Source organism: Zonotrichia leucophrys, chromosome 5 (assembly GCF_028769735.1).
Source record: "Zonotrichia leucophrys gambelii isolate GWCS_2022_RI chromosome 5, RI_Zleu_2.0, whole genome shotgun sequence".
Taxonomy (NCBI): Eukaryota; Metazoa; Chordata; class Aves; order Passeriformes; family Passerellidae; genus Zonotrichia; species Zonotrichia leucophrys.
In genome coordinates, this window is record NC_088175.1 from 12949757 (window position 1) to 12974370 (window position 24614).

Sequence of the window (24614 nt, forward strand, 5' to 3'; positions counted from 1 at the left end):
ATTATGTTGTGCATCATTTGTTTTTCCCCTTATTATTATCATTATTATTATAATTGACCATTATTCTACATTTAAAATTTATTTTTGATTATAAACTGTTCTTATCTGAACCCTCAAGTTTTACTTTGATTCTCCTTTCCATTCCACCTGTCTGTGGGGGGACAGAAGGGGGCTGAGTGAGTGGCTGTGTGGTCCCTAATTTCCAGCCAGGCTGAAAACACACCACTCCTGCTATGAGCTCTTGTGAAGAGCTTGGTTTCATCTTCTCAATATCCTCTTTGCAGGACTGCAAAGCTGTCATTGGGTACCCCAAAGTCTTCTCTTCTCCAGGCTGAGCAAGCCCAGCTTGCACAGCCTGGCAAGGTCCCATTTCAGAATGTGAAATTACCAGAAAGTACAGACACACGCAGCAACTCATGAAAACAATGGCAATGCTCTTTGCAATGGAGAAATTTTTTATTTAAACACAGATGCACACTCTCATAAGAAATATCATATTGCTTGTGACTACCTTATGCACATCCTTCACACATAATGTCAGACCTAAAAGGTCTGAAGAATGCTGGTCAAAATCTTTCCACCACAGAAATTTGCTAGAGGGCAATTCTTTTTTTTCTGATGGAAATAAATTTTTTTTCCCTATGAAATAAAAAACTACCATAACCAAATATTTTTCATGGGAATTGAGCAAAAGTTAAAAGGTTGTGACAAGAGAAAAAAATGTAATGTTTTAACTCCTTTCAGAGGGTCAGGTGTCTGGATGGGAAAAGGAACCAGGGAGCCAGGCAGCTGCTTCTGCCTGCACATGAACAGGTCCCTGAATTAACAGCTGCATTTCTGATTTGTACTAACACCAGCTTTTTAAAAGTATGGGTTCTTTTGCTTCCATTCTTACTGTTTGTTGGTACATTCATGCTCTTTGCTGGTTTGCCAGTATTGCTGGCCAACTTGTTTAATTTTTTTAAGACTGCCAGACTGAGAGTCCTGGAACCTCTAGCTGAGGCCTCCATGTGCAGTAAAGTAAATGGATACAAACATTACTCTACTGAATCAGAAAACAGAACCACACTCCAGATTTCAGTCACAATAAGCAACTCTGAAGGCTGACCCTTTACATTGCTGAGATGTGAAACCTCACCTTTCTATCCTCTTCCTCCCCTGCATGTATCAGGAAACATTTCATCCAAATTAAAACACTGGAGGCTAGAATTCACTTCTTTATAGGCACTTGAATTAATGAATCTTCAACTATGGTCTGAAACACCATACTGGTACTGTAATGAAACTGCATGACATACAGCTATACATTAGACTGTATATTTTTCAAGGAAAACAAAATCTTAAGTGCAGGTAAGTGTCTGTTTACACAGCAGGGTAAACAATTTTAAGAAGTTTCTGGTCTCAGGGATATGCTAAAGGAGAAGTGGAGTCTTTAGTGAAACACAAGAACCTTCATAGCAGCATAAATCACAACATGAAATTTACCCCACTCCCTCTGTCTGGTCCTTTGCTACTCAGGACAAAGAGGACTTCAGCCTTCCCCCAGCTTAGTACATTGCAGCAGGCTGGCTAGCAAGCTGCCACAGGAGACAGTTCTGTGGGAGATCCTCAGTAATTCTGTCAGCATGTCACAGCCATCCTTCTTGACTGTGCATTTGTCTGTTGTCACTGATTTATATACCACATGTGATTTAAAGATAGGTGTTGATACTCCATTGATTTCATTGACCCTATAGTAAGTTCTTATTGGCTCCAGCTCCTGGTTTTGCTTAGACTGGTATCTCTGACTTTTGGGGCATTTTCGAGGTACACAAGTTCCTTATAGAACAATTTTTCTTTCTTTTCCTTTTAGGTTATCCAGTTTTCATTTGCATGTGCTCATTAGGAAATTTTGACAGTCTGTGTTTCACAGGAACTTCTGTAGGCGACCAGTGCAGTGTTTTTTGTAGCAGAACTGCACAGAGCATGTCCTTTCACTTGGTCTTCCCCACGCTTTCGTAGGCACAAGCAATACCTGAGCAAATTCACTATCTCTGTCCGTGCAGTTTCACTCACAAAGCAGTACAGAATGGGATCTGCGATGCAATTCAAACTTGTTAAGGCCTGTGTGACTCTGTAAACCTTATACAGCAGCAACAAAAGATGTGGGTCAGAGGTAGAAGGTTCTTTGATGCTGCGGATAAGCAGTACAACATGATAAGGAGTGAAGCAAACAATGAAACTAACTGTGATGTTCACAATAAGTTTTTTCACTTTTTTCTTTTCTTCATCTACTGTGGCTTGGTTACATCTCACTACTTGGTAGATTTTATGGTAGCAAAACACAATGATTATCAAAGGGACCAGGTACCCTGAGCATATCCGGAATAAATTTATATTCGCCTGCCACCTTTTCAGGGGGTAGTTATCATAGCATAATGTATGATTAGTGAAATTGCAAGGATCATTGAATACTTCTTTTTTCACCAATATGACAGAATTAAAGATGCTTTCCAGAAGCCAAACAATTATACTGACAATCAATGAAAATCTTCTTGTGCGCAAGTACTGGAGCTTCAAGGGGTGAACTAATGCCAGGTACCTGTCAAGAGAGATGCAAGCAAGGAACGCAGTGCTGGTGTAGAAATTCATATAGGTAAGGAAGGCAAAAATCTGACAAAGCAAGGCAGAGAGCCTCCAGTCATCTCCATGCCAGGCATAATCAATCCACAGAGGAAGAATCAAGGAGTACAAAAGGTCAGCCAGGGACAGGCTAAAGATGTAGACTGCTAACTCATTCTTTTTCCTCACCTGAATGCAAGATGCATAGAGGGATATGCAGTTGATGGGAATACTGATCATCATCACAACACTGTACACAAATGGAAACAAATACTTATCCAGGGTGTGATCATCATGGCAGGCAGTGCTGTTGTTCATTGTCCACCCCGGAAGCACCCTTGAGATAATTCCAGCCTGGGTACAATAAAACCCCCTGTTGTAGTCTGATGGGTTGTCATCTGTTAGTTCTTCAGGACCTGATTGACGAGATTCCAGCTGTCTGCTACCAAAAAGGAAAAATGTCAGGTATTACATTTCTGCTGGTTTTATGGGATTCTTGGTGTGTGGTAGGGTTTTTTTGTTTGTTTGCTTTGGGTCTTTTTTTTTTTTTGGTTGGGTTTTTTTTGTTTTTTCCTAGAAGAAGGAAACTGTTTTTTAGATCAGAGGATGCTAGTGCTCCTGGAGTTAGGAATGCATAGGAAGAGGAACCCAAAATCTAAGGTTGTCAAGGTTACTTAGAAGCTTCCACAGCAGAAGTAGGATGACTAGTTAAAACACTTTTTCTAGGAGTGGGGTGCTATCCTGCAATCCTGGGTCTCTCTTGTGGGACAGTTAAAGGAGATCAGAAAATAGACCACAAATAAAATAACAGAAGTGCCCTTTCTATTATTATGGTAAACACTGCTTTGGACATATGAATATGGCAGATTTCTTATTTCAAACAACCTCCTCCCCCCTAAGGCAATGGAGAGACAAGGATAGAAATACAGGGATTCAGGTACCACTGGATGTTGGGATCTGCTCAGAAGGGGAAAATGTGTGTCTGGTATCTTTCTGTATTGCAAATCACTCTCGTCTTGTTTGCATCCTCACACACCCCTGCTTCCTCTCTCCTTCTCTGTATGTGATCCCACATGAACTTGCCATCAAGTGTGCTGTCCCAGCAAGGCTCACTGCATGTACCAGAAACCCTCATGTGAAACCTGCTGGGCTACCTGGCTCCTGCATGCAAATGACAATCTGCCGGGTGAACATGTGAGGTGGAGACTGAGCAGAGTTTATCATTAACACTTCTCCCCTCTAAAAATTGCAGCTGTGGTGCATGAGCTCATAAAGCCATTAGCAATTACATTTTTCTCAGTCAGTTCCAGGACTGTGGTTATCAGCAGCTTCAATATGAAAATATCAGTAAAATGGCAGCCCTGACTAAAGCAGTGGGACTGGAGGTGTTGTTTGTGTGAGCCTTAGGAATACATAGAAGAGCTGACCTTTAGAAAGGGTGAAGAAAGGGTAAGAAAGGGTGTACAACTGTAGTTGTGAGAAAGCTGATAGAATCAGAACTCTTACACTTGGCAGTTTCCTTCTCTAGAGAACTAACTGTTATGTTCAGGAAATACAAGAATGGAAAATATTAGTTGCAGACCAGCTATACTGCCAAATATACTAAATGCTTGAGAGACTGCTGGGATGGCTGACCTGTGCTTTGAGCCTGCAGCAGAGGAGAAGAGGCTGAAGAATGAGTAGGTTGCAGACAGCACATCTACAACTGTTGTCACGTGGGAAAGAACTCCAATGCAACACATCCTGTGTGCCAAAACTTTACCATGTGGTAAGGAAAAATCAGCCTTTTATAGGTTGGATGTGTTTGTAGGTTTATCAGAAAAACCCAAAGCAGGTTTATTGTCTGTGCTGAGAGGTTATTATATGGATCTCTTGTCCACAAAACAGCCTATTCCATTATTATTCATAAAAAAAAGGAGCAATGACAAAACTACCCAGAAAACACATACTCAATTTCACCTGCAACTGCCTTATTTAATCAAGTTGCCTAAATGATCAGCTAGAGCTAAACTCATTCGCAAGCTTGAAAGCCAAAGAAAATTCTTGAGAAGGACTTGCCAATTTGGTCCATTGAGGAACCTCATCAACCTGATGACTAATTTAAAAAAATGCAGTGTCTGTATTTAAGACAAGCATAAGATGTCTGCATTTCAGCTTGGTTTCATAGAACCACACAGTAAATAAGGCATTGTAAGCTTATCAGTACAGGTAAGTATCACAAAATAAAAATCTAGCTCTAGAAATTGGATCTCATGGTTTTGTGACCCACTTCTCACCAAAGAGAAATCAAATGTATGCAGACAGACCAGATGAATCAAAGATAAAATACCTACCTCTTCTCCTAATCACACTTTAGCATCTCTTTTCCTGTGACAGGTCTCTTCATGTCTACGAGGGAAACATGCCCTTTCAGAAGCATGTGTGTAAAGCAGCAAGTGTATGAGGCAGTGTTTCCTGGTCCTGTGACTGAGAAATTGGAATTCCTTCTCCCTCCCCCATAAACTCTTTCTCTTTTGTCAACTTGTATTACAGACTCACCAAATTTGTAAGCTCCCAACTTCTCTCTTATTACCCACAACAGATTCTTTTGTATCTACTCTTAGACCAACATGCCAATTTCCTCATACCACTTGGATTTTTTCAGCTTTTTTATTTTAGCTCATTGTTTCGAAGAATTTCACTCTGTTGATCTTACTGATGATAAGGTAAAACACTTGTCCTTATATAGCTCTTATCTGAATAAACCACATGTTCTTTGAGGCAAGACTTTGCTTTGCTCTTCTGCCATCTGCTTTAAGGAACTAATATCTGAAAGTGTAATTGGTTGGTGGCAGGCTGGGACACTAAAAATGAAATTCAAAGAATTGAGTTGAGACTACATGAAAATTGTCACCTCAGAAAGTTTTTTCTGTCCTTCATAATCACAAGTCACTGCACCCCATTGCTTTCTTTTCTTCTTAACCAGTATGTTCCTTAGCTGCTTTGAACGCAGCCCTGGAGGCTGTGCAGCATTGCCAGGTAATCCATGTTGGACATTGATGACACATTGATGGTACTTACAGGAGGACATGCTTTCAGTGATGGCAATAACGAGAAGTGTGTCATTCTGGCACGTATTGATGACCTATACTTAAATGTGTCAAACAGCCAGCAAATGAAGCCTACCACAAGGCACGCTGCAGTTTCTTGCACAGAAATATAAAAGCAGAAAGCACCACTTTGTCCTGATTACAACACATTTCACTCAAATTGCTTGGGGCCTTATTTCAGGGGAAGTAGTCCATATCACACTTTCTTGCTGAAGTGCTTTTTTCATAATTAGGGCTTTGTAATGCAAGATGATTTTTTCTTACCTGAATGCATGATCTGAAGCATTCCCAGGTTTTCTCTCTGCTACTGAGCACACCTGCTGGCTTTGCTTAGGAGGATGGTATTGGCTTACAGCTATCCTAAAAAACAACATTTGATTATTTTCCCCAATGATATACTTTTTTTAACTGTCAAGGAATTTTGACTTAATGATATGGTCTAATGGTTTGACTTTCATGGTCCAAACCTACTGTGACTAATTCCATATACTTTTGACTTATTTTACAAACTTGTTTTGGTAAGAGATGTTTCAAATAAAAAAATATAAAAATTCTTAACAGTAATTTTTTTCTTTTGGACACGTTAATCAATTATTACCACAGTTCCTGACTCTGTTATTTTGCTACAGAAAACCTACTGTACAGGATTTCTGAAGAGTCACTAAGACAAAAAATTTAGAGAAATGGACCAGAGAAATGTTATGCTTCAAGTACTGTATGCAAACAAGCCTATAAAGGAAACCTGTGAGATTTTTTAGTGAAAAGTAGTCATTATACACTGTATTTGTATCAACACATTTCTACAGCATCTCCTTCAGGTTCACAGAGAGCTTTATGTGGTCTCTTCATTTATGACATTTTGAAAGCTGCAAAGTACAAAGTTAAACTTTCATAAGCTTAAATACAAAAGGATATTCCATACTCCTATCTGTAAAGAGCTTTGTAAGGGAAGAAAGGAACAATGCTGTGTGAGCTACTGCAGTAGCTGTTGTACTGGTGATACTGTATACCAATCATAAGATGGAAAGATAGATTGTTTTCCTTTTTCTCTTTAAGAAATTTCAACAAAGTAGATTGCTTTGTGTTGTCAAAATAAGTTCTATTGCCAAGTTGAGTTCTTCAAGTACAGGGGATATTCCATAGCTAATTCTTTTTGCCTAATGAGCAGATCTTACATCTCAATTCTGAAAAACTTCACAGTTTAGGAAATATTCCTTTCAGAAGCATGGCCTTTTTTGCTTAAAATTAGCAGCAATTTTCCTCATGCAACATTAAATTTCACCCACAGGTCTCCATGAGATTCTGTAGAGACTCAAACAGGTCTAAAAGAGCTCAGCCTTTAAAGACATACTTTACAGATTGTTTAACTGAGCATAACATTCACTTAATGTGGGCAAATAGAAAAAAAAATACCACATTTTTTTAGAATGTAGGCCATGCAGGCAAGTATTATTTTGCTCTGTCATTAAGTGTGTCATGTTTTCCTCTATGCATACAGAAAGATGTACAATATATTTTCACATACATGATACATGGCATTCTAAGAAGCTACTTTTACCAGAGCTTATTTTTCTGCTAAGTTTTAAGCATTTTGCATATTCATATAAATACCACTAGCTATCTTAACAGTGTCTGGAGAACACTACTAGAAGAGTTACTGGAACCCTCTGTGAGGCCTGAGGCACATTTTGCAGTGATGGGACAGCTCAGAGTGTTGAAAATTCACCCCCAAATACAGTTCTTCTCCATTCTTCCCCCTTTTGTAATCAACAGTAGCTTGATCATCACAATGCTATTACAACAAACAATGAATCAAGTTTTCTTTCATAATCCTAGGCATGTCTTTCCTAATTCAATCTTTTGAGGTCTTTTGCCTCAGTCTCATGTTTTGATTGCGCTAGGATTGAAATAATCCTTCTCCCACTGCAACATTTTCCAGCCCCTTTCCTGTCCCTTTTTTCAGATGCCTGATGTCAGCATCCCATTAGGGAGAGCCAGGCTGAAACCAGGCTGAAACCTGTCCCAGCCAGGTTGAAAGCTGTCCCAGGCTCCCGAGCACTCACCTCGGCCACCACGTGTGCCCGCGCAGCGGTTCCCGTTATGCCATTGGCAGTGCCACCCGAATCTGCTTCTAAGAAAAGTGTCTGCTTCTGCTTGATCACACAGAGACAGGAAGCTGCTCGCAGATAAACAGGCAGCAGTTCACACATCTCTTGGTTTTGCTTCCTTTTTTTTTTTTTTTCTGTCCCCAATTCCTGGTTAATCTAAACTTACCCATGAGAAAATAAGATTATGAACAAAGGATGGGAAGCAACCTCAGTAGATACAGAAATACTTTTAGAGACTTCATAAAAGTTTAATTTAAAATATTGCCTAATTATATGAGCATAGTATATTATACACTCCTTATCTAGGAGACATGATCTTCAGAGAATCCAATCCACAGAAATAAAGTGCTGTGTTTGATTTGTGTTTACTTGTATAAGTTAAAAATGTGTATGATTTTTGTTGACTGAAGGACCTCACCTGCCTTTCCCTACAAACTGGTCACAGAATCAAATAAGAATCCACCTGAGAAGAGCTCAAAAATGTTTTACAATGGCTTTAGGAATTTGTGGAAAAAGAATTAAGTATTTTCAGAATTTAGGAGAAATTCATGAATAGTTCTAGTTAACAAAGGATAACAGCATTTCATGCATGGTGACAGGTTACATATTTACATATTTTTATATAAACTGACTCTGAGGTTGGATGCAGTTTTCAGGGGAGTGATTCTTTTAACAGATAATTATATTCAATTAGACTGGTGGAAAGTTGTTACACGATCATGGTTCTTTTCCCTCTCTGTGATCAGAATAATTTATTGTATTTTTTCTTAAATTCTGTTCTGCTTTAAGAAAGTGGGTACAATTTCACTTGAAATGTCCCTCTGTTGAGAAACACTAAAACTATCGTTTGATGATTCAGATGCTAAGGAGAAATGAAAGAGAACAAATTGAAAAGTTCTAAAATAGGGGCATACTGACTTCCTTGAGAATACCAGGCTCCATAATATTTAACCACTGTATGCAGAGATTTGGTTCCCTTTTTTCAGTCAGTGTGACCTTTTCATCCACAGTTTTTTACTGATCTGATTATTAAATGAAGCCTAAACTATCCAATACTTGTTGCCATTCTCAAACTGTTATCATAGCTGTCCGGTGAATGGAAGAACACTTGCTTAGATAAATTTCCAAAATAAATTTCAGTCACACCTTCATTTTCACTGAGAGAAAAGTCATCACATGAAGACCTGTTTCATCACTTTCCATGTGCTTTTTTCTAACATTGTACGTACAAAGTGTCCAGTATGCTGGTTCTGGTGTTTTGTTGAGCAATCCTATACTTTGCTAAAGAAAAAACAGTTCTTATAATTATTAGGAATAGAGAAACAAAATTGGCACATCTCTACAGTTCTTTGCTGTGATGACAGCAGAATCGAAAGATCAAAGGAAGCAAGAGAGGAGATGATGCCTTTTATGCATTCTAGAAGTAAACCTGTATATTAAAATAAATTCTTAATTGTGTCCATATGCAAAAATTTCATTTCTGATGTAAGCAGCACAATTTTCCAGGGTTTTTGTGAGATCTGGACATACACCATATCTTAGATCAGTCATCCAAAACCAACAGGTATTATTGGCATAATACCCCAACCCTAAAACAGAAAAGCATTAACATTGGAAAACGATCTTATCTAGAAAAGAAGCAACGAGTAAGTCCTCAATAAGTTTATTGTTTAAATTTGAGTTTACAAAGGGTCCGTGAACAAAGGTGTTGTCAGGAAAATTAATGCACAAACATCAGAGGTTTATGTCCAAAAAGAAGACAGGAGTCCTGTAACTTTATTTCAATAAAGGAAGAGATCATTCCTCATGGGATCTCTCAAAATTGTTAGGGGATGCAGCCTCCTTTTAATCCTAATTTTCTGGCCAAATTTCCCTCTCTCTTTCTTCATAGGCTGAGGCACTTGGGAGGTACAGGCTTCCCAAAATGTGTAATATCCCCTTCTAATGTATACCCCCTTCGTTTTTCGTTTTCCTTGTGTCTGTTCTTTTTCTCTAAATCCAGACATGTAGGACAGTCTTGAGTGAGTAAGAGTCTGTGTCAATTAGTGGAATTCCTATGGAATTCATGGTGCCCCCCACTACTTCCTTCACCTCTCCATATCTGGCCCACAGTTTGTTTGGAGACACCTCCTTCTCATTCCTTTCAGTGTAAAGAAAAAAATGGTTCAACACAAGCTCAAGATGCAGAATGAAAGTTGACAGAGTCACACCAAAATATACTTTTCCTTCCATCAAAACAGATTATGAGAATGTTTTCCTGTACCAACTGAAAAGGGTGGGCACTTGGCACATCACAGGATTGCAAATAAAAGTTTTGAAAATGAACAATTTTAGGATCCTATGAGTGAGTAAGTGACTGAATTTCACAGCTGAAGCCTTTTACATGAAATAAAATGATGCAGTAATCAATTAAACTATCAAAATGAATCAATTAATAATTCATAATGGTTTTACAAACCTTCCAGGTGTGCAAAGCTCTAGTCTGCTGGAATGAATGTGAAATAGGACCAGGAGCATAATGCTACCTCTGGCACTGACTCACAATACCCCTGAGGAAGTCATTCTGACCGTCTGCATGTAATAATGGTGTCATATAGCTCATTTGGGTGTGAGCAGGCTCATTAGCTAATACTCGATATTGCTGTAAAGTGCAAAATGTTTTGTGAGTGCTTGGTATTGTTATTTAAAAAGAAATAAACAGGAAACGTCAGTCAGGCAATGTCATCACTGAGACATTATATCCCTCAATGAGTGGCATCGACACAGTGACAATAAGAGTGACCGAGGCTCGAATAACAGCATTCTTTATGGTTAGAATGCGTGCAAAACCGGGGTTTTTCACAGCTCTTACACAACGCAGGGCTTTAGCCACTGCATCTCCTCATGGCTCATTCCTCCTTTAGGCACATGAAGCATCTCTTATGAAACACTGAGGTCAACAGACAAGAGAGATCCCCTTGACGATAATCAAGCTGATCGCCGATCTCCGGGTTACTTTTTCTCCGAGCCGCATGCTTGTATGAGCTGGAGTGTGAGGGAACACCCCGGCAATCCTCACGGAAATCCGTGGCGTGCGGCTCAGCACCACCTCGGCTCCTCTCATTTCGGCTCGGCTGCCCTACAGCGCGCCCCTGAAGGCGTAACCAGGCACGTTCAGCCCATCATAATTTAACCCCGACTTTCAGCATCCCTCTCTGGGGATCGTCCCTGCTGACGGAGCTACGGATCTAACTGGAGCCAGCTGGGATTCCCCGGGCAGGGCAGCCTCTGCGGGCAGGGCCTGGAGCCGCTCCCAGCATCTGCCCCTGCGGCGACCCAGGATCCTTCTCAGGGCGGGCTGGAATGTGCTCCTTCACAGCGCTGCTTCGTGCCGAGCCTTCGGGGCATTAGGTGGCATGAGAGCGGCGCAAACGCAGGAAACTGGCTGCGAGGGGCTGGGAGGGCCTGGAAATGAAAGACGCACTAGGAAATGCCGTTCTTAGAGGCCCCAAGCAGCAGACCCCAGAAAGGAGAGGCAGAGGGCCCGAAAAAGCCCTGACTCGGCCCCTAGGCGCGGCTGCTCGCACTGCACCGAGCGCCGCTCCCCCCGCGCTCCCGCACAAACCCCGCCTCGCCTCACAGCCACGCGGCCTTCCCGCACTCAGGATGGCCCCGCAATGGCTTCACTCCCAGCTCAGTGCCCAACTCCAGCATGGCGACACGCGCCTCACCAGCTCGCCGTGCCCTTTCTCAAAATGGCAGCTGCAGCCTTCAGCCGGGTGGGGCTGTCCATAAAGGCTGGCAAGGCTTCCCGCCCTCCTTTCCCTTGAGCAGGACGGCGGCGCTGGGCGGTGCCGGGGGCTGCCGCTCCGCCCCGGGGCAGGCGGGCGGCGCGGTCACGTGCGCGCGTTGCCGGGCAGTGCGGAGGCGCTGGGGGCCGGGGCGGCCGCGGGAGCGGAGCTGGGCCGGGATGGGCTGCGCGGCGCTGCTCTGGGGCGCGATCCTGCTTGCCTGCAGCTGCGGCCCGGGGTCCCCCAGGGTCGGTGCCGCTCCGCTCTTGGCGGCCACCTACGTGCTGGACGATGCCAACGGGCTGGGCAGGGAGTTCGACGGAATCGGGGCTGTCAGCGGCGGCGGGGTGAGCTGCTCCGCTGGGGATGCGGTGCTGGTACCCTCCTCAGCGCGGCAAGGGACACCTGGGCTGGATATCCCGGCAGTGGGAGCGTGTGGTGGCTTGGGCCGGGGGTGTCGCGGAGGGGAGCCCTGAGGACTGGCGGGGTGTGGGGAGAGCCCCACGACTTGAGCGGGGCTCGGCGGGGGAGGCCTGGGGGCGCTGAGGGGAGCGGTGCGGACGGTGGTCCCGCTGAGGGGAGATGGAGCCGGGCTCCGCTTCGCGCTACCTGTGCCGTAGCTTTTCGGGGTGCCCAGGGCCAGCCGTGTCCTGGGTGCTGGTGAAGGAGAGCTAAGCCGGGCTGGCTTTTTATGCAGAGAGTCTTAGTAGTCCCTGCGTTTTAAAATAAGCCACAGCCGCTCGTCGTCTTTCGTGTGGTCCCGGCAGCAGAGCCGTGAGATTCCCGGAGCTTTTATCCCCTGTTCGACCTGCTTTCTTTGGCCTCCCACCTGTGTGCCCTGTGAGCTCCCCTTGCTTTGGCATATGGTGAGCCAAAGCGGGGAGAGCTGAGTAGAGCAGGAGAAATGGTACTGGGAGGGAGCTGCCTTTTGCTTGTCATAAAGCCGTGTGATCCCTTTGTTTCTCTGCTCTTTGGACTCTGTTTTCAGTAAATTCCAGGTAACTGGAGTACAAGGCAGTTGCAACCTGTGAAACCAGAAAGGCACAGCTGAAGGTTTAGAAACAAGTTATGAAGGGCTTAGCTGAGTTCCTGATGCTATAATTATTTTTGTAGGTTTATGAGCTCTGTGAAAGGCATAGAATGAGAAGCTAGAATGTAGTTAAACATTTGAAAGTTGTGTGTCACATTTTCACGTTTTCTTTCCATTTTAGGCCACATCTAGACTCCTGGTGAACTACCCGGAACCTTACCGCTCCGAGATTTTAGATTACCTGTTCAAGGTAAAGCTGGTTTTACTGCTGCAATAACATTTGATTTCATGCAGAATTTCTTACTGAGTAAAATGGGAACTTCTATAGTATATTCTATGCTGCTTGAAATTAGACAAAATCCCGTGTTGTAAAGTATCTATTTTACAGCTGATTGTTACCAGAACCTTAAATTTTAGGTGGCGTTTTTGTTCAGGAGACTGTTTCTTCGTATTGTTGTGAAAATTCCTTTTGTGTTTTCACAATGTGTTTTGAAAATATGTTTTCAAAAATTTCAAATGTTTAACTATATATTTGATCATCTGTGGGGGCTAAATCATAAGTTGTTTCTGTGGCTAAAATGGGGTGTTTGAAGTGATTGAAGCAAGTGGGTCTTAGAGACAGTTTGGATTTTTTTGGAGTACAGATAGATTAACATACCATAAAAATGACTCTGAAGGCTGCAGGTTTGTAACAGCATATCTATTCTAAAGTAGTCTCAAGTACAACTGCAGTGACTCTAGAAAGTGTAGGAAGTTCCTTGGTTTGGAAGCTGTGTTAGTTAACAAGTGTAACCTGCAGAGTTACCCAACTTAATATATGGTAAGATTATTGCACTGGACATTAATAGCTTGTTTTGCTTTTGGCACTGTAAATTACTCTGCTGGAAGAGGATGTCATGTCACTTTCAAGTAATGCAATCCAGATGGCTGGAGGGGAATAATTTACCATGCAGTTTAAAGAATTAATTTTCAGGGATAGAGTAAGGTGTAATATGTGCCTGGGGAACCAAAGCTGATGTTTTTTTTTGAGACTAAAGCTGTGTGTTACTAATATGAATGTTCTGATTAGGCATGTGGTAACAGAAAATCTAGAGATCATGATTTTCAAAGAACTTTTCTTTTACCAAAACCACTTAAACTGTCTTGTTTGGGAGGGGTGTACCTTGCCTTATTCTCCTTGTCTTTTAGTGTCAGTCAGCGTTCATGAACAGGAGAACAAATGGGTTAGAAGTCAAAAAGAGAAATGGTAAATTGAAAATAGTTTCTTTGCTGTTAAAAGCAAACAAAAATCCCAGACTTGTAAGCAAAAAGGCATGTCATGTATGCAGCATTTTTTAAAAATCAAATTGCATTCTTATGTCTTAAGACATTTTTTTAGATACCAAAATTATAGTTGGGTCATTCCATGGAGGAGGCCAGCTTATTAGTGGTTGTTAAAATAATGATTAATTGTAACTTCTGGCTTGAGCAACTCTTAAGCCACTGATGGCTGGAAGAACATATTGGCAGTCGAATCACCTGTATGAGCTTGAATTTTATATTTGGCTCCAGCAGCCAGATGCCTGGGGAGGGGGATGGTGGACTAGCCAATTGTTTTCCAGTGTGGTGGGTTTTTTCTTCTCTTGCCTATCTGTCTGTAGTTTCCAGATTATTCCTGACCTCTATGTATGCTCTTTCACATAAGCAGTGTAACACTTTACAAAAATGAATGAAAAATACTGACTTCAATAATTTGTTTCAAAAAGAAAACAAGTTTGGCTTCTAATAACATGAAAATACTGCTGTGTTCCTCATGTATTCTGTGTTCTGCTTTAGCAGTGCTTTAGTATTTTCTTAAGCATAATCTATTTAAATTCTGCATAGTTGTGGACAAGTGTTGTTAATGCTGCAAGAGTCAATAAAACTGTTTAAAGATCAGTGTACTATTTATCCTGGAAGATTTTCTTTTGAAAAGCAGAAATTTATATAATCTCTCATTACATTTATAATGGGTGTTTGAAAAGGTAAAAAAATTGCGTTTTCAGCATGCTCAAAATTGTACACTGACTTATCTCATTCTTCTTGTTAACAGCAGTATTCTATCTGGTTTTCTATCTCTTTTTTCCACAGCCAAATTTTGGTGCATCTTTACATATTCTCAAGGTAGAGATTGGAGGTGATGCACAGTCAACAGGTATGGATTTTGCATGAGCAGCATTTAACTTGTTGTTTCAGTGATGCTGTAAATAACGTGTGCTGCACAGGGAGCTGAGGCACGGAGATACCTGAACTGAGCTGCAATAATCCATGATGGCTTGTACAAGAGAGATTTGCACCTACATTCTGGAAGCAGTTCTCACTATCCTGTGTTTAATAGGTTCCATTCTAAAGCAAATGAGTTCTGTTTTTCCCCCCTATTGTAGGTTTCTGAGTGGCAGAGCATTTCTCACGCGCAAGCTTTGCAATACCAGATAGTTTATATCTTAAAAGCATGAAATGCAAAGGCATCTGATCAGAAACAGTTACATTTCTTTGGTTTAATTAGCTGCAATGTTTCACTAGAGTGGCATTGGCTGGAATAGCCAATTCCAGTAGGCAGGAATTTTTTTCTTCCTAGGAAGAATTGCAAATGAAAATGTCTTGATGTAATTTGCCTAGCTTGTCTACCACATTTACATACAGGAGGAACTATTTAGTAAATGTTGGGACCAAAAGCTGAGAAACAGAGACTACAGCTTGTATCTTTTTTTTGGTATTTTTTGGTATTTTTCTTAAAGTAAATCTGGCCACATCAGACACAGTTAATAAATAGCATAGAATTTGATTTTGTGTTGTTGTGGTGCTATATATATATATTTGTATACTTGTGTATGTATATATACATTTGTATACATACACATTTTTTCCTGTAATGTCTGTGTTTTGTATAGTTAGATACTGTTTTTCATTCTTGTGTTTACTTAACAAAAATTAACATGCTGAAAAGTACTATGCTGGGTTTAAGAGCTTGGCAATGAATTGCTGGGTGGAGGGAATGGAATCCTCTTGAGGCATGCACAGACCTTCTCTTCAAACACTTACTGCTGGCTCAGGAGACTGTCACATGTCACATTGTGTAATGGTCCAGTTTTGAAAAGAAGAACAATAAGGTGCATTTTGAAAAGAAGAACAATAAGGTGCATATATATCAGTGCACTAGACTGCAGCTCTTCTTCTGGCCTGAGAGGTGGGATCAGGAGTTCATTTGAAATGTGATCTGAAACCTAAATTTGCAGTCTAATTGTTCTATGTCCTTGACAAACTTACCTTACCTTTTTTAGTAAGGTAAAAAAAATCAATCCTATTTTCTGTGATGAAATGTGCTGTTTCAGCAGGCTTCATTTAAAACAAAGTTTCATTAGGAAAGGTCTCCGCATACAATTTAAAATCTGTTGCGTAATTGTTGCAGTCATGTATACAAGTTGTTACTTGACTTTTGTGTGTAGTGATTTCCCATGCAACACTGATTCTTTTGGACCTTTCTAGTTTGTTTACATTTGCCTGAGGAAATTCAGCATCTAGCATTAAATTCCAAAACCTTTTCCTACAGTCACAGAACACCATGAAAGTTAGAAACTAGAGATTTTGCTGTAAAAATAAAAAAACCCACAACCTCTTTCCTGTACATGAAAAAGATCGTGGTAGTGCCTTTCTTTTCTCTCCCTGGCCTTATGCAGAAGAAACAAACTATAACCTTCTTTTGTTTGTTTTTTGGTTTAGAGATAACTTGCTTTCATAATGATTTTTTTTCTTCTTAATCTTAATGCTGTAACATTCCTAGTGGTTGTTAGTATCAAGATATGAGACAATAGCAAATATAGATTTAGTGTTATCATAGCTAGGGATAGAAAATGCCTGATAGTTAACCACATCTGATGTTAAGAGCAGGCAAAACCCCTTCAAAATAAAAATATTAAAATTATGCTAAGTTAACATGCTAAGAACAAAGGGTAGAAAATCTTGCATTTACCTCCCACTATTCCTTTGGCTGTGAAATGCGTACCAGGGAACTTGTGAACCATGCAGGAGATACGTGCCTGCATGCTATGTCAGTGAGCAATGCAGCAAACTTTATGATGTGTAACAGCTCATGACACAGGAGATAATTGTGAGCTGCCTGTCCCTTTCCTTCCTAGATGGCACTGAACCCTCCCATATGCACTATGAGAATGATGAGAACTACTTCCGGGGCTATGAATGGTGGCTGATGAAGGAAGCCAAAAAGAGGAACCCCAAAATTAAACTGATTGGTAAATTGCTTTGAGCTTTTACATTTAAATGCCCTTTTATTCCCCTGACTAAATTACCTATCTGACCCTTAGTTAACATTTTAATGGAGAGATGTTTTGATGTTGCAGTAGACAAAGTAGAATCTCTAATATTTGTTAAGCTTGTGTTAGTTGTGTTCTACCTTTTTACAACAGCTCAACATCCTGACAAGAAGCATAAGATAACAAATCTCATAATTTGCTTTTATTAAGTAACTAATGCTTTTAGTGTATTGCAGCAATGAGCATGATTGATTTATCATGAGAGATGAATTTCTGAATAATCGAGTAAAAAAAATGGGGAGGGATAAAGTAAAGTTACTGCAAGCATAAATATGTAAATCTTACACACACTGCATTTGATTAAATGTTCTTATTACAAACCAATCACACACCTCTTCTTCACTGTTGTAATTCTGGTCTTCTGATATGTCCTACATATGTAGTTGAGTTGTAAGAGGAGTTTCCTCTCTTCCTGTTTTGATTGTGAGTTATGTGTGTGTTGCGACAATACAAATGTGGAACCCTAGGCTGTATTTTTGTATTTTGGAAACACAAATGTATTTCACATGAAACAAGGTAAGAAGTCTATTGGTTAAAAGGTGTCTTAATTTCCTCAACTTCCAGGGGGCTTTATCATATCCAGCCATGAAGCAAAGCTTGGTGCAGGATTTGCCAGTCATGTTCTGTTAGGCCAACTATTTATGACTAATTGTAATTATTAATAATATCCCTCTTCCCTCACATCAAGCTCTCAATAAAGGAAGGAGGGTTTACTTTTAAATTAGCTTATGGTATCTTATACAAGTTGGCTGGATGCTTAGCAGCATCTGGTTAGATTAATTTGTTTTTCTTATTTACCACAAGATCCAGTGAACAGCTGAGACTGGGAAATGATTTTTCATTATCCTAATCTTCCTCCTTCTGTTATGATCAGATCATCATGTCTTCTTAAGTTCATGTTCATGAGATAAACAATTTTTCATGTTCTGTATTGACCTTTGCTTTAGCTTTGTAAATATTTATCCTAAAATCTTTGGATTTTTAAACTAGTTAGAGCTAGTACCATAAAACTGACAAATTATATGTAGTCAGTTGTTCTCTAGTAATGAATGCTTCCTAGCTCATTAAAAAAAGCAGCTATTAATTGTTTGATCATAGTTTGTATTAGACCATGCTCTGCAGTTGGAAAAGTTACATTTCATTGACTTCACTGGAACCAAGCCAGTTTCAAGTGCATATTTGTTCCTTCATTTCAGGCAGAGCAAATTACAGCTTGCTCTTTAAGCTTATTGAGTAATGTAAGCCAACCACTTACCTTATTGGTTTGTTTTTCTTCTCTCTTTCCAGGGCTACCTTGGGCATTTCCAGGATGGATAGGGAAGGGTGAAAATTGGCCCTATGACTATCCAGATATCACTGCTTACTATATTGTTTCTTGGATATTAGGAGCAAAACAGTATCATGATTTGGACATTGATTATATTGGGGTCAGTAAAGCAAAATTTCTTGTGTATTTTATGTATATTTTATCTATCTTCACTCCTAAAATCTTGGTCTTGCCTCTCATTGTTGATGATTGGAGGAGGAGGAGGAGGATGGCAAGAGAAATATTTTTGTAATTGCAGTTTCATCTTGTGCTGTTAGCAGGGGAAAGGCAGTAGTGTTAGTTTACAGTCCTCCTGAAACGATGGTTGTTAAAGCAGAAAAAATGTCTAGTGGTTCCTACCTTCCCAGTTCTAAAACAGTTACCAAATAACTTGAGAGTTCTTTTTCCTTTTCTGCCTTTTGTTCTGCTTGCCTTTCAGCAGTTACCACATAACAAAAGCATCAGTTAACACAGTTTGAAAGTCAGCTAACATGACTTAGCATAGGGTATGGTTATTTTGCAGAGGAGCAGTCCTCTACAACTTTTTGCATTTTTACCTGAGTCATTTATAGTAGATAAAAGTTCATGTTTTACAGTGCAACTATTGTGATGTCCTATACTGCAGTATAGGGAAGTAGTGAATGAATGTCTGAGAAAAAATGTCATAAATTGGAGATGAGAGAGAAGCAGACAATCTGAAAAAGCTCTTCAAGTTCACTATTTGAGCAAGAAAGTGTGTCTAGGATTCCTCTAAAATCAGTCCTATACTTACTGAACACTTATTTTGGAGTCCTAATTGTTTTGATATGAGAAGTTTAAGTGCAGAAAAGCTGAAAATCACTTCAGCAGTCCAGACAAAGCTTCTAAAACTGTGGTTCCCATCCCTTAGAAGCCAGATGTTTCTTTTCTGCTGCAATGTGGGAAGGCCAGGATCTCTCCTGTATCTCCTGGGGAATGCATCCCCCTTGGTGTTGCTGGCTTATTTCAGTTGGGTCAGTCTTGCACTGTGGGTAACATAGTGATACTTCAGCACTTCAGTTGGGGGAGAGGAAGAACAATTGCTGTTACATTTTTCTCTGCCCTGTGTTCTTGGAGTAGAAAGTGAGTTCTGCTTACTTCATGTAGTTGAGTAATATTGACTTCAGTGTTGTTACTTTACAGTAATTAGCTTTCTAAATTCTGTCCTTCTAAGAAAAGGTAATTTCTGCTTATCCAGGCAATGTGATGATATTACATGTTGTCTCATTTCTTTGTGAGTATAATCTGAAATGCAGGGAAACACTGAGAGGTCTGTGAAGGCTCAGAAACTGTCAAAACAATTTCAATGCTATTATGGTTGTACGTGGTTAGTCTTTTCCACTCTTTTTGCTGTAAGTACATGTTCTGTATCACTATTTGCTTTATGATGAGATGAGCCTTGCACTAAGTAATGTTTTGATTGACTCATTCCTGAAGTTTCATGTTAGCATTTAGAGGAAGATGTAGAAGTATCAACATAAATTGTGTTTACTCCTAAGCTAAACCTTTATTGGAGTCACAGTGTTCATGTTGCAATTCAAAAAGAAAGAAAAATGGTTTCTGCCTATGTGTGTTATAGGCCAGGGGGTTTGGTAGAATGGAAGATCAGTGCTCCTGCTTTTGAATTTTCAGCTGTGTTTAGCTTAAACTCTTTCCATAAAAGATGGGAAATCTAGAAATTAGCTCATTTTGTGTCTGTTTACTTAAAATATGCTTTTGTGTTGAAGCTTGGATGTAGTCCTGTGTAAATTAGAAAGAACAGTAAGCTTCACAGATTTTGTTCAATATGTTAGTTATTCTGGCTCTCCTATGCCCATGTATTGCAACAGGGGCCCATTCATTAGGCCACACCTTGAAGCCACAACGTGTTTCTCAATGATTCCTAGCAAACTGTAGAGCCATTGGTAATGTAACACTGCTGCCATTGTGGAGCTCAAGCAGCTCTAGCATTCTTGTCAGCGAGAAGGCAATCAGCAGACCTTAGAGAAAGATAAACAAGTGCCCACTAGGAACTTTCATACTGAATTTTCCCCAGAAAAGCTGATAACAAAATCAGCCAGCACTTCCCTCTGGCACACGGAAACCATGGAGCTGATTAATGGATTCTATAATCTTACCTATATATAAATGAAATCTTTTAATTCTCCATTGACGTATCCTGATTTTTCTAAATGGATTTTACTTTCTCTTTATAGATATGGAATGAAAGGGCATTTAGTAGCAAATACATTAAGGTATGTATTCTTATTTCTGTAAAGTGCTTGTCTTACTGTACACAAACAATTAGCTTTCTGAATTTGTGTAGGAAAGGGACCATAATTCTATGTCACTTACTGAACTGTGTTTCTTGTAGTTGCATGCATGGAAAGATTACATGTTCAGATATCTAGATTGTTTATTTTGTCTGTCTGAAACTGTTACTTTGAACTTTGGGCATGTCATTGTATGCTAAATCCTTCTAAATTTTTCTGGAAGCTTCAGTTGATGCTACTATCATACAAAATTAAATAATCTTTATATCAGCTTGGATATAGCTAGAAGTCCAAGATCTAGAATTGCCTAAATTTCTCTAGCTAAGTTCTGTGATAACAGTACCCTTAAATATTACTATTAAATCACAGTAAAGTCTTTGTGTTTTTAACTTTGCAAAATTCAGTACCTTTTGTTCTAGAAAGCTGGAAGAACATGGTGTTTCACATAACCAACCTTAAGATAGCTGTAAGATTTCTCACTACTGAACGTTCCTGCAGTGCCCCCTGCCCTGCTTTGAAAACTCTCTTCTGTTTGTTATATTGTCTTGTGGTGAGATCTTAAGCACAAGCTCCTGCTTTGTTCCTTTCCTTGTTCTTGCTTGAGGCTAAGACACAATGACACTACCTCTTCTAAAAAGCAAACAAGACTCAGAGAATCATAGAATGGCTTGAGTTGCAAGGGACCTTAAAGATCATCCAGTTCCAATCCTCCTACCATGGTCAGAGGCACCTTCCACTAGACCACGTTGCTCAAAACCTCATCCAGCCTGGCCTTGAACACTTCCAGGGAAGGGGCCATCCATTCCCCCTTGTCCTGTCACTACATGCTTTTGTAAAAAATCCCTCTCCATATTTTCTTGTGGGCTCTCAAGGTACTGGAAGGCAACAATTAGGTCACCCCAAAACCTTCTCTTCAAGCTGAACAATCTCAAATCTGTGTTATGTCACCTTGGGGCTTTCTTGTCTGCTTGTCTTGGCTTGCTCATGTGGCAGGAAAGAATATGGAGAGCAAACTGTTGAGTCTAGGGCCACCATCCTTCTTTATAGCTTTTTGAACACTGTTGAATTGGGACTGAGCATTTGGCTTCTAGAGCTGAATATTTTGTTTAAAATTTGACCATAAAATCACCCAAGTATTTACTGAAAGGTTTTGGCCTTCCTTCCACTGTTAACTGATAAGAGGTTTTTTATTGAACACCTGTTCTACCATTCATTCTCTTACAGTGTCACTTGGCAGCACTTCTCTCCTCTGCACTGTAGTTCTGTTTGCCATTTCGCAAGAGGGCAATATACTGAAATGTACTGCTCCACACCAAACATTTTCTGTAATTCCTGTTAAATACATCACAGATAAGCTCTTCGTTATCTGGCTAAGTTTTTACTTGTAAAATGTTATTCTAGATACTTCATCCTCTAAGGCACTAGTTATGTTTCTTAATAAGCAGAAAAAAAAAAGAAGAAAGAAATGGAGACTCTAATGCTGCTAAATTCTTGTTCAAGAAAATCCTGTTCTTTCAGTTATATGAATACTGTGTGTGAGGGAACTCTTCTGCAAATGTGGAGTGTGTTTTGGGTGCATGCAGTTTTGTGCCCTTGGTACTTCTCTTTCAGCATGGAAATTCTGAAATAATTAATTTTGTTCTTCTGAGCTGTCTCTGTTGTTAGACAATTTTTTCTGAGTGTCTGGGTAGCTAGAATGCTTTAAATTTCAAGGACCTTCTAGTATTATGAATTTTTCTTTTGAAAACTTTGTGTTTCAAAAGTTTCAAACAGCTGAACAGAACTTCATTGCTACTTTTCTTCTTAGTAAGTTTTATGTAAGTTTTAGATCTAGGCTTGGATTGTCATTTACACTTAGACTTTTATTTCTGTTCTTATTTGACTACATGAAAAAGAGAAATGTTCCCTATTCTTCTTCACATTGCCTGAGGGCTATTACAAGAAATGATTTGAGGGTTTATGCCCACTGATCTTTGAATCAAGTTGCAAAATCTTTTTTATGCATGCATGCACACAGTGCATCATTCTTTTATATCTAAAATTAAAAAAAAACATTTTAGACTGTGGACTGTTTTTTTTTCAGACGCAGCTGTGTGTGCAAGCTGCTGAAAATATATTTTTTAATTTTTTTTTTTTTTAATTTCTGGTTTGAGTTTTCAGATAGTACCAGCCCTCTATAAGTGTGGCTCATTCTTAACTATTAAGGCTGAGTATATTTTGTGTGGGTATATTTTACCTAAGAATTTACACAGACAAATATGAGCTGTTTATCATCTTAAACAGTGAAATAGTAAAGAGAATCTGGAAAGACAGAATAGGAATTATTTTCTGCCGGCATGTTTGAATTCAAAGTTAGTTGCCCTCAGTTTTGTTGTAAATATGCAATTCTAGGTTTATTCATTGCTTTCCCTGAATGTTAGTGAAACATGAGAACCAAGTAGTGGGTAAACATAAATATTAAACACTTAAAACATCAAGGATTTTTGGTTCAGTAAAAGGGGCAGTGAAAAAAATGTTTAGGTGCTCTTCACTTGAACAGGACAGGTGTTTGGCACAGATTTGTGTTCTTGTAAAGAGCTGCATGGATAGGTCTTTTCTATTTTAAAACTTCAATCCCTGGTTTTTTTCAGTGTACTTTTTTGGACATCAGGTTAACTTTTTCTTCTGATCACTTGAGGATGTATGTTCACTTCCACATTTCAACTAGCTGTCATTTTTAGATTAGTTTAATCTGACTGACTTGATAAATCTATTACTTTTGTGCAATGAGTTACATACATGCCAGGGAGTCAGTATAGAGTGTCCAAGTGGAATATATGTGTTGTCATCTTATTGCAAAAGTTCCATACCTTCTCCGTGATTTCTCACGGGCATCTCCTCACAGCACTGCCAACAAACTCCATCTCTCCCCTCACCCAGCTAACCAGTCTTCTGTAGTGCTCGTCTTCTTGTTGGACACAGCTGTGGCCTATTAAGGGCAGGCCTGTTCCTAATCTTTGGTGATTAGTGCAGCTGCAACTCCTCAGGGGTGAGATTGCCTTCTGTACTATCTTTATTTTCTTACATCGCTCCACATATGTGTGCACTTGTGGTGTCAAAAGTTATCCGAGTGATGAGAAGCCCATTTTTGTGTAGTGACCATCTCAATTTCAGAGGTAACCCTTCAGTTTTAAAAATACTATTAACTTCGTCTTAGTTGCCACCATAACTCTTGTTTGAGAAGTGAGAACTTTTATTATCCATCCTGGTCTGTAAATAGAGGCTTCCACTGACTCCTTCTGAAGTTCTTGTTTTCAGTCTTAAATTTCATGTTGCCTCATTGATGAAGGCTGTCCTTTAAGTGGTGTTGTCTGTTACTAAGGTGCTCCGACATTATTTGGACAGACTGGGTCTGTGGAACGTTGGCATCATCGCTGCGGATGGAGATTGGAGCATCTCCAACGAGATGATAGTTGATCCCTATCTTAATGAGGCTATTGAGGTAGTCGGGTAAGTGTGGGAGAAGGGAGGCCTTTTAGACATCCCTTCCTATCTCTAAGTCTTCCTCTCCATTTTCAAGAGTCATATATTCTTGTTTCATACTTCCTAGCTGTTTCCATTTATTCCATCATTGTGTACAGTGGTGATGGATTAGTGTTGTCTTTCTTCTTTCAGTTTAGTACATGTATAAGCTGACCTTATCACTCTTCTATAATTTCTTTCAAGTGTCCATTTAGGAGCTGTGTTTTAGGTTTCTTAGCACTAGCAAATGACAGGAAACTTCTAACTAATCTGCATGTGCATGTTCCAAGTCAGAAAACCTTTGGATTGGATTCTTTGTCTGCAACTGGTTTTCATTTTGGATGAACTTGAGCTTTCAGAGTGGAACTTATCACCCTGGGACTTTCTGTGGCTACAGCTGAGATTTTTCTGGTCATATACTAGAGCTAGAAGTTTTTGTTTCTTGTTTAATTTCTGATAACAGATAATATTAGCAAAGCATGCATTGACAGTAACTTAGAAGTAAAAACAAGCACCCAAAGTTTGTAAACTAATACAGCCTATCTCAATTTTTTCTGGTGGTTTTTCAGCAACTGTCAACTCAACTGTTT

The 24614-nt window shown here is 39.8% G+C and overlaps 2 protein-coding genes and 1 long non-coding RNA gene across 5 annotated transcripts in view; 1 reads left to right on the forward strand and 2 right to left on the reverse strand.

Moving 5' to 3' along the window:
* Positions 1–694: 694 nt before the first annotated feature.
* Positions 695–7841, reverse strand: GPR65 (G protein-coupled receptor 65). Of its 2 annotated transcripts, XM_064714059.1 has the most exons (4): positions 7754–7841; positions 5955–6050; positions 4935–4989; positions 695–3043 (listed from the first exon to the last, which is right to left on the reverse strand). In XM_064714059.1, the coding sequence occupies exon 4, from the start codon at positions 2917–2919 to the stop codon at positions 1882–1884; it is 1038 nt and encodes a 345-aa protein (XP_064570129.1). In that variant the 5' UTR covers positions 2920–3043; positions 4935–4989; positions 5955–6050; positions 7754–7841; the 3' UTR covers positions 695–1881. The 2 variants fall into 2 exon arrangements, with proteins under 2 accessions (XP_064570129.1, XP_064570128.1); XM_064714058.1 differs by lacking the exon at positions 4935–4989.
* Positions 7842–9860: 2019 nt separating this feature from the next.
* Positions 9861–11630, reverse strand: LOC135448261 (uncharacterized). The gene is made up of 2 exons (XR_010440419.1): positions 11509–11630; positions 9861–11242 (listed from the first exon to the last, which is right to left on the reverse strand). It is a non-coding gene; the product is annotated as an uncharacterized LOC135448261 (long non-coding RNA).
* Positions 11631–11663: 33 nt separating this feature from the next.
* GALC (galactosylceramidase) overlaps positions 11664–24614 on the forward strand; it is a 31590-nt gene continuing 18639 nt past the window's right edge. Inside the window, exons 1-7 of one of the 2 annotated variants that reach the window (XM_064714057.1) lie at positions 11664–11915; positions 12780–12848; positions 14708–14771; positions 16753–16866; positions 18235–18374; positions 20467–20505; positions 23885–24012. In XM_064714057.1, the coding sequence (XP_064570127.1) occupies positions 11748–11915; positions 12780–12848; positions 14708–14771; positions 16753–16866; positions 18235–18374; positions 20467–20505; positions 23885–24012 (722 nt within the window). In that variant the 5' untranslated portion in view covers positions 11664–11747. The remainder of the gene's footprint in view (positions 11916–12779; positions 12849–14707; positions 14772–16752; positions 16867–18234; positions 18375–20466; positions 20506–23884; positions 24013–24614) is intronic. The other variant, XM_064714056.1, reaches the window with a different exon arrangement.

Bases quoted from the DNA above. Each gene is read 5' to 3' on its own strand.
- GPR65 (XM_064714058.1), bottom strand. From the start codon at position 2,919: ATGAACAACAGCACTGCCTGCCATGATGATCACACCCTGGATAAGTAT.